This window comes from Berghia stephanieae, chromosome 3 (genome assembly GCF_034508935.2).
Source record: "Berghia stephanieae isolate SIO BIC M18660-M18661 chromosome 3, UCSD_Bste_1.3, whole genome shotgun sequence".
In the NCBI taxonomy this organism is placed as follows: Eukaryota; Metazoa; Mollusca; class Gastropoda; order Nudibranchia; family Aeolidiidae; genus Berghia; species Berghia stephanieae.
Window position 1 is genome coordinate 101872420 of NC_088362.1, and position 10000 is coordinate 101882419.

Genomic DNA, 10000 nt, shown 5'->3' on the forward strand with positions numbered 1-10000 from the left:
AACGAAAGAGTCTGTTTTGTTCCCATACAAAGCCTCGCCATTTTCACTCTTTCGTTAGTATTTTACGATCACCGGCTTCAGGCAGCCCCCACCGTTTTCTATTGCTCTAAAGGATAACATCTCTGTGGGATGGATAGCCTCAAGGGTCACTTTACCTAAGTTTCCCACAGTATGAGTCTCCGTGTCTCGTGAGATCCGTGGGGTCTGTAGAAATGAGGTAGTTGGACGTGGCGCTTTTCTTGCGCTTTCTGCCTGCCAGTAAAAAGACCTGTCAAACAACAAGAGGTGAATAAATATTGTTATGTTCGTTTTTATTCGTCTTTAGATGTTAGTTACACCTGGAATTCATTACAAAGCCAGTAAAAAGAAGAAGATTGAACAGTTAAAATATATAGATCTAGGCAGAAGTATGTAAAACAAAGGGGGATTAGCTCAACAGAATTTTTAAACAATAATCCAAGAACGATATATCCTTGTAGCGGAGTCTGAAACCACTTCAAAGTCACACACTGACGCCACTTCAAGATGGACGCCAAAAGCGTTTCAGAGTTGGTTACAGAAGACCTTTTTGATTAAAAACCTATTACTGACATGACCAAAATATAGTGGAGAGATGATTTACAAAGAAAAATATACCATCCGACTTTTTCTCTCTCTGAAGAAAAAAAAAGGCTTCAGACGGGGTCCGACAGGTAAAAAAAGCAAATGAGTCGATTCAAGAACAAGGACATAAAGCCACAATGTGGAAAGGTCAATAAATGATTGAGAGGGATAGAGGAGATAGCAAGATAGAGAACCGATGAGGACTCTATGGGCCCGTGGGGTGGGGGGTTGGGGGTTGGGGGTAGGCAATGTTCCTCCACTCTAAGGGGGATTCCATCCATCACAAACTACGGTGAGATAAGAGAAAAAAAGGGGAGATTTAAGCTTGAGGGTCCCGATAGCTCAGTTGGTAGAGCCTTCGCTTCACCGCCCCCCCCCCCCCCTGTCCTATCAGCCATGATTGGGTATCTAGGTCTGTAAGATCTGGCGGAAAGGACGTTGCTATAAAAATTGCTTATATCATATTATCAGTAAAAAAACAACAAAAAACAAAACAAACAAAAAAACAACAAAAAAAAAAACTAACAAAAACAAAAACACAAACATAAAAAATGTTGGCCAGAAAACTCGTTCTTAAAATATCGACTCTCATCTCGTTAAAAACTCTCAGGTCTCGGACTTCAAAGAAGTTCCACATTTAAGATTTGACAGCTTTTGACAAGCTGAGGATCATTTTAATCTATCAATAATTGAAGGACGAGTTTTCTGGTCAAATTATTTTTAAAATGTGTCTATTTTTTTTCATTGTACGGTAGTTTAGTACTACTATTGCCCAACCACAGACAAGAACACAAAACTACAGAAATTCTTTCTTCATTAGAACTATCTCGGAATGGAATGGGCTGGATGAACTGGTCATCATGGCACCACACCTAAACGATTTCAAGGCCCGACTGACATGGGCCCGCGCCCAATGAGGACGCCGCTGAAATACAACCAGACCATTGGTTTCTTCAGCGCCAACCATACAGATACAGATACAGAACCAACCTTTCGTCCGTTGTCCTGTTCTAAATGAAGGAAATAGGTAGGGTAGATGTTTCTGTCCACGCCCCGCTTGTCCCTGGTGATTCGGCATTTCATGGTGACCCCTTGAGGCGCCGGGCGGAGCACGAACTCCTCTAGGTCGGACGTTTCTGGCGTGTAGGACCGCGGCATCCCCATGTTGGCGGCGGCCATGCTGTGGTCGCCGTTTTCCATGTCGTCGTGTTGCTGCTGCTGCTGTTGAAATTGTTGTTGTTGTTGTTGATGGTGATGGTGGTGCGTTGGGAACTGGGAATGCGAACACGAGATTAGAATGTCAACATGGGCACACGCCGGGATGAGTTCATAAAAAGAAAAATAAAAAAAAATCAGTCATTTCAAGAAAAATGGAAAAAAAAGCAAAATCAAGACGGAAAACTTTAAACACGCTGGAGACACTAACTTATTCGTTGATCAAAACTCCTCCCCGTAAAACAAATGACAACAAAAAAACAACAAAAAACAAAACAAAACAAAAACCAAACAAAACCCAACATAAAACAAAAACAAACACCCAGCCCCCTCCCCACAAGAAAAAAAAAATAAAAACAAAAACACGCCCCCCTCTCCCCCCCCCCAAAAAAAAAAAAACAAAAGAAAAAAAAAGACCTAACCAAAAAAACGCCCTCAAAAATCAAAAGAAAACAAAAAACACGACCCCCCCCCAAAAAAAAAAAAAAAAAAAACAAAAAAAAAAAAACAAAAAAGAAAAAAAAACCCCTCAAAAATCAAAACAAAACACCTTTCATCTTGTCTTTAAAAAATGTGATATTTAAAAAGAAAAAAAAAAAAGAAATCCAAATGACGAAATCTATTTTTTCAATCAATCGCATTAGCCATGCCAATCCTCTCTCCTCCTCATCAACCCAATTTCATAAGTCCATGTTCCCGCCCAACCCCGCGGACATTATGAAAGGTGAATAACATTGGCTGGGATTTGATTTTATGTGTCGTTGGAATCAACTTAATTATCCAAATAACTTTCCTCTTTTTTTTACCCCCCCCTCTCTCTCTCTCTCTGTCTGTCTCTCTCTCTCTCTCTCTCTCTCTCTCTCTCTCTCTCTCTCTCTTTCTCTACCTATTGCAAGGCGTTGCGATTTGGTTGGTAATGTAGTATGATCTTGGTGGTGGTGAAATTGATGATTGGGGATGATGAAAAGGATAAAGATGATGATGATGATGATGATGATGATGTGATGATGATGATGAATAGAGATATGAAAAGGACGAAGATGACAATAATAACGTTGATGATGCTGAATCACGATAAAAATGACGAATAATAAAAGTCAAGAATACCAACCCCCCCCCCAAAAAAAAAAAATAAAAAATAAAAATAATAATAAAAAAAAAAAACAGCAACAAAAAACAAAAAACAAAACAAAACCCAACATTTAAAAGAAAAGAGAAAAAAAAATTAAGAACAGATAATATGATACCCAAGCAAAAAAAGGAATGACAGCAACAATAAATACAACAACGTGATTGGCGATGAGGCGACACGTGAGCGATGCATCACTACACAATAATTATTATTGGATTAAGAAATAGAAATAAATAAATAACGTCAAGAACGCACACGAGCCATAAGAAGGAAGGAAGGAGGGAGGGATGTTATTTTCAACCACATCAATACACACAACATCGATAAGTCACAGCACACGATTCGTGCACGGCACGTGAGACGGGAGGACTTATTAGTTAATTGGAAAAATTCCATCGCGTCACCCACCAGACCAGAAACACCATCAGCAGATTGGCATATATAAATGCAGTAAAATAAAAGTGTAAGTAACTTAAAAGGTTGTGGGAAATTGATGCAAAGATGACAGAAGCTTGTGGACTGTAAAAAAAAAGTCATGACCAAAAGTCAACAGCTTAGAAAAATTACAAAAAAAAAAAAAAATAAAAAAAAAAAAAAATAAAAAAACAAATACAGACCGTTTCAGGTCCAAAAACCTCCTTCAGCCAATAACAAAAACAATAAAAACGGCGGTCTATTCTATCTGTATTTTAAGTGATGTATTAACTCACTCAACCCTAACACCGACTATATCCGTAGTTTACCCGGGGCTACTTTTACCCCATGCCTATTTATTACATTTTTATGAGACAAATTATAGGCGTAGTATCAAAGCTAATGTTTTTAGTTTTTTTACATGTTAATGGTAGTTGAATAAAACTATCTATGCACATGCTCATTTTCAATACATTTTTTCCACTTTTGAAAAGTAGCAAAAATCTCTAGGATTGAGTGAGTTAAAGTTTTTATTGTTTTTTAAACATTATTTTGGTTGAAGCAGGTTTTTGAGACCGAAACGTGACGTGTTTGGTATTTTGTTGTTTTTTTTTCTCGAAGCTGTTACATTCATTTTTGTTCACGAGTTTTTGAGATTGTGGCAGTGCTTTCCACTTTGGCCAGAACGCGTTTCTGCATGAAACAATCCATTAACATGACCCCGCCGACATGTAAAAAAAAAAAAAAAAACAAAAAAAAAAAAAAAAAATCCCAAACAAAATAATGTTAAAAAAATAAAATCATTAACTTGAGACTTCATGACTTGAACTCATTCAATCCTAGAACTTTTTGCTACTTTTCAAAATTGGAAAAAAATGTATTAAAAATGAGCATGTCCATAGATAGTTTTATTCAACTACGATTAACATGTAAAATCTAAAAACATTAACTTTGATACTAGGCCTATAATTTGTCTCAGAAAAATGTAATAAATAGGCATGGGGTAAAAGTAACCCCGGGTATACTACGGATATAGTCGGTGTTAGGGTTGAGTGAGTTAAAAGACTTTTTAAATATATCGTGCTGGAGACTTTTGGGCATTTTGGAATCGTTTCAATAGGATGAAATATTATGAGGTATGAATTTTCTGGCCCAAAAAAAAAAAAAAGACGTTTTGTCAAATTATGCTAGTGCTGGGGTTTTAAAATAACGTTATAACTACAAAGACAGGAGATATGAAAAAAAAAAGGTTTGTCAAATTATGCCAGTGCTGGGGTTTTAAAATAACGTTATAACTACAAAGACAGGAGATATGAAAAAAAAAAAAGATCTAATCAAAGTCCAGGTAAAAACACTACAATACAATACAATGAAATATTTCAGATAATAATATCCAACTTTGTCCAATAATGATTTAGAATTATTTTGACGCCAAGGCTTCATACCGAAATGTTTTTACTTGAAATTGGTCGTCAAATGGTTGTGGTTGTATTATTGGTAGACAAAAATTCTTGTAAATAGGAAAAACAAAAATTAACTAGAATTCATTTGGCATAATGCTTTAATATCTAATAAAATGTAGATTGGGAACAAAAGCTATTCTATTATCCTCATCCTCATCATCATCCTCATCATCATCATCATCGTCCTCGTCGTCGTCATCATCGTGATCACATCATTATTATTAGTAACAGCAGCAGCAAAAGCAAGATCTTCATCGCCCTCACCATTTAACCACTCGTCTATAATAACGACCTAGAAATAAAAACAATTTACTACTTTATTCGATTGCGTTTTTATTTTTTGGTTGTTTTTTTTATATTGTTTGTTTCTTTTTCTTTTTTCTTTTCTTTTTTTTCAATAACCCATTAGATGAAATATTCAGATCTCTTGTCGTGGTTCACGTCTCCTAACTCCAACTTGTTAACATGGTCGGTGCCGACTTAGGAGAGTCCAATTTGGTATAGGTACATAAAACACTTCCGCTATTACTATAATGGTTAAGTGATTGATTGAACGAGCACGTTCCGACGTGAGTGAGCGAGTGACGAGTGACCAATTGACTGAGTGGGTGAATAACTGAGTGATCGATGTAGCAATTGAGTGAGTGAATAAATAAGTGAGTGAATAACTGTGTGAGGGAATAACTGTGTGAGTGAATAACTGTGTGAGTGAATAACTGTGTGTGTGAATAACTGTGTGAGTGAATAACTGTGTGAGTGAATAACTGTGTGTGTAAATAACTGTGTGAGTGAATAACTGTGTGAGTGAATAACTGTGTGAGTGAATAACTGTGTGTGTAAATAACTGTGTGAGTGAATAACTGTGTGTGTAAATAACTGTGTGAGTGAATAACTGTGTGTGTAAATAACTGTGTGAGTGAATAACTGTGTGTGTAAATAACTGTGTGAGTGAATAACTGTGTGTGTAAATAACTGTGTGAGTGAATAACTGTGTGAGTGAATAACTGTGTGTGTAAATAACTGTGTGAGTGAATAACTGTGTGAGTGAATAACTGTGTGAGTGAATAACTGAGTGAGTGAATAACTGTGTATGTGAATAACTGTGTGAGTGAATAACTGTGTGCGTGAATAACTGTGTGAGTGAATAACTGTGTGTGTGAATAACTGTGTGTGAATAACTGTGTGTGTGAATAACTGTGTGTGTGAATAACTGTGTGTGTGAATAACTGTGTGTGTGAATAACTGTGTGTGTGAATAACTGTGTGTGTGAATAACTGTGTGTGTGTGAATAACTGAGTGAGTGAATAACTGTGAGTGAAAAACTGAGTGAGTGAATAACTGTGTGTGTGAATAACTGTGTGAGTAAATAACTGTGTGTGTGAATAACTGTGAGTGTGAATAACTGTGAGTGTGAATAACTGTGTGTGAATAACTGTGTGTGAATAACTGTGTGTGTGAATAACTGTGTGTGAATAACTGTGTGTGTGAATAACTGTGTGTGTGAATAACTGTGTGTGAATAACTGTGTGTGAATAACTGTGTGAGTGAATAACTGTGTGTGAATAACTGTGTGAGTGAATAACTGTAGTGAATAACTGTGGTGAATAACTAGTGAGTGAATAACTGTGTGAGTGAAATACATGAGTAGTGAATAACTGTGTGTGTGAATAACTGTGTGTGTGAATAACTGTGTGAGAATAACTGGTGAGTGAATAACTGTGTGAGTGAATAACTGAGTAGTGAATAACTGTGTGTTGAATAACTGTGTGAGTGAATAACTGTGGTGAATAACTGTGTGTGAATAACTGTGTGAGTGAATAATTGTGTGAGTGAATAACTGTGTGAGTGAATAACTGAGTGAGTGAATAACTGTGTGAGTGAATAACTGAGTGAGTGAATAACTGTGTGTGTGAATAACTGAGTGAGTGAATAACTGTATGTGTGAATAACTGTGTGAGTGAATAACTGTGTGAGTGAATAACTGAGTGAGTGAATAACTGTGTGTGTGAATAACTGTGTGAGTGAATAACTGTGTGAGTGAAAAACTGTGTGAGTGAATAACTGTGTGAGTGAATAACTGTGTGTGTGAATAACTGTGTGAGTGAATAACTGTGTGAGTGAATAACTGTGTGAGTGAATAACTGTGTGAGTGAATAACTGTGTGAGTGAATAACTGTTTGTGTGAATAACTGTGTGAGTGAATAACTGTGTGAGTGAATAACTGTGTGAGTGAATAACTGTGTGAGTGAATAACTGTGTGAGTGAATAACTGTGTGAGTGAATAACTGTGTGAGTGAATAACTGTGTGTGTGAATAACTGTGTGAGTGAATAACTGTGTGAGTGAATAACTGTGTGAGTGAATAACTGTGTGTGTGAATAACTGTGTGTGTGAATAACAGTGTGAGTGAAAAACTAAGTGAATGAATAACTGTGTGAGTGAATAACTGTGTGAGTGAATAACTGAATGTGTGAATAACTGTGTGTGTGAATAACTGTGTGAGTGAATAACTGTATGTGTGAATAACTGTTTGAGTGAATTATTGAGCGATCGATAAAGTAACTGAGTGAGTGAATAACTGTGTGAGTGAATAACTGTATGTGTGAATAACTGTGTGAGTGAATAACTGTGTGAGTGAATAACTGTGTGAGTGATTGAATACTTGTGTGAGTGAATAACTGTGTGAGTTGAGTGAGTGAATAATTGAGTGATCGATATAGTAAATGAATGTGTGAATAACTGAGTGAGTGAATAATTGAGTGATCGATATAGTAAATGAATGTGTGAATAACTGAGTGAGTAAATAATCGAGTGATCGATAGAGTTACTGTATTAGTGAATAACTATGTGAGTGAATAAATGAGAGTGTAAATAACTGAGTTGATAGAGAAACTGAGCGAATAACTGAGTGATCGATAGATTAACTAAGTGAGTGAATAACTGAGTGAGTGAATGACGAATTGAGTGGGCGAGTAAGTCATTGAATATTTGAGTGAATTATTGGGTAAGTTGATAAGTGAATGAGTGAGTGAGTGAATGACGAATTGAGTGGGCTAGTAAGTCATTGAATATTTGAGTGAATTAGTGGGTAAGTTGATAAGTGAATGAATGAGTGAGTTAGTTAGTTGGTGGGTGAGTTTATGATCTAATTTCTATCTCACCTCATCAGCTTCATCTTCTTCATTGGCCTCCTGTTTCTTCTTCTTCTTATTTTTCTTCTTTTTCTCCCGAGGTTTGGGAGCATCCTCAAGAATCTGCAAAGGTCGCACCATGACTTTAGCGAACATGACAACAATCGGTGAGGCCTTAGTGGACCTTCAGTAATGAGTTTTGGATTTGAATTTGAAACGTTTTTGTTTTCAGTTTGACCCACGGATTCAAAAAAAGGTATTATTTTGGATGATTTAATGCAAATGTTGCTTCCGGAAGCTTCAACAAATAAATAAGAACAATGAAATGGAATTAAAGCTTTCAAGTCATTTTACAAAGGCATATTATGGTGTGGACGTTTCGGTTTATCCCCTTTGTCAATAGAGCACGATGGATAAGCCACTAAAAACGTTTTTAATGTCCCATTCATCGTATTTCGTTAACAAAGGGGAAACCCGAAACGTCCAAAATCACCACATCATCAGTCTTAGTAAATTAGATTGAAGGTTTTATTACATTTTTATTATTGTCGGATGCTTTGGATATTTATAAAAACGAAGTTGTGTTTATTTGTTTGTTAAGAAGAATGAATAACAATTCCACGAATGGCCAAAATCCAAAAATTGACTGCCGATTATTTTAACTTAATCAATAATTGACTTTTCGGCATCCGTTATTCCATCCCGACACAATACCAGATTGTCACGGTGGGTCACAAATGACAGGAACGTGAACAGCGTGTAATCTATTTCACAATGAAAGCTTTGTTTCATTTCAATGCTGTGTGTGTAAATCTCAATGAATGACTGCTTTGAACTACTCTGAACAAAAAAAAAAATAAAAAAATAACACATCCGAAAAACAAAAACAAACAAAAACGGACCAGAAAATTTGGGATTAATTAAAATATCGATAGCTTTGAATGATTCAAAATTTATCTTTTCAAAAAAAAAAACAAAACAAACTATCACACCCCTTCAAGTCCTGAGTTAGAGAGTTTTTGATAAAGATGAGGATCGATTTAATCGAAATTGCTAATATAATAATTGAAGGCCGATTTTTCTGGTCCAAATCGTAAAAGTGTGTTATTTTTTAATTTTTTTAGAGTAGGTCAGTGCTGTGATCAACGACAGTGCAGGATTGATGGAAATCACATAGAAATCTCTAAAGCATCAATATCAATACTATAACAATAGTATACAAGCCAATCTATTCGGAAGTGATTTTTGATCATTCATCGACAATGTTGTTTATTCACAAAGATAGAATAGTCAAAGAAGGCGCATCTATACAAAATTATAAGCGCTTTGAGGTTTCAACGTAAAGCGCTAAATGGAAGTAATCTTTTATGATTATTATTGTTAAGTAACGAAATTGAGAGAACGCGAGTGTGTTTTTTTTTCTCCTTTCATTAAATATTTGTTTTCCTCTTTTCCATTTTAAAATGATTTATTTAACAATGCTCATCAAAATAAGAATTTATAAATTTAAAAAACAAACATATTTATCACGGTTTCAGTTTCAAAGCGCTTAATTCAATTCCTAAAGGGAACAACAGGAAATATAATTTTAATTGATTGCAATATACGCCAGTCGCCTTTTGTATTAGAATTCTATACAACGTCCGAGTCGAATGAGTGCTTTACCCAAGGGTAGCACGTCCGAGTCAAAAGAGTGCCTTACCCAAAGGTAACATCACAAACGGAAGAGTGCGTTACCCAAAGGTAACACATCCGAGTCAAAAGAGTGCCTTACCCAAAGGTAACATCAGAAACGGAAGAGTGCGTTACCCAAGGGTAACACATCCGAGTCAAAAGACAAGGGTAAAACATATTATTGGTCGTAATTTTGAAATTATTATTGTCACCCATCAAATTCCTGGTCTACCTACGTTAGTTGTGGTTTCTCTCACAATATTATTAAGTCCCAATCATCACTATTGTCATTATCACTTTACTCTCAAGATAACCTTGGAAATTGGTTATATTATCTCAGTTGATTTGGGTCTTCTCGTCCACAAGAAA

The 10000-nt window shown here is 35.9% G+C and overlaps 1 protein-coding gene across 4 annotated transcripts in view; it reads right to left on the minus strand.

Moving 5' to 3' along the window:
* Positions 1-10000, minus strand: part of LOC144969002 (uncharacterized) — a 107482-nt gene that overhangs the window by 7848 nt on the left and 89634 nt on the right. For all 4 annotated transcript variants that reach the window (XM_078907939.1, XM_078907938.1, XM_078907937.1 and 1 more), the window contains 3 exons: positions 7988-8080; positions 1594-1875; positions 156-268 (listed from right to left, as the gene is read on the minus strand). In XM_078907939.1, coding sequence (XP_078764065.1) covers positions 156-268; positions 1594-1875; positions 7988-8080 — 488 coding nt within the window. The remainder of the gene's footprint in view (positions 1-155; positions 269-1593; positions 1876-7987; positions 8081-10000) is intronic.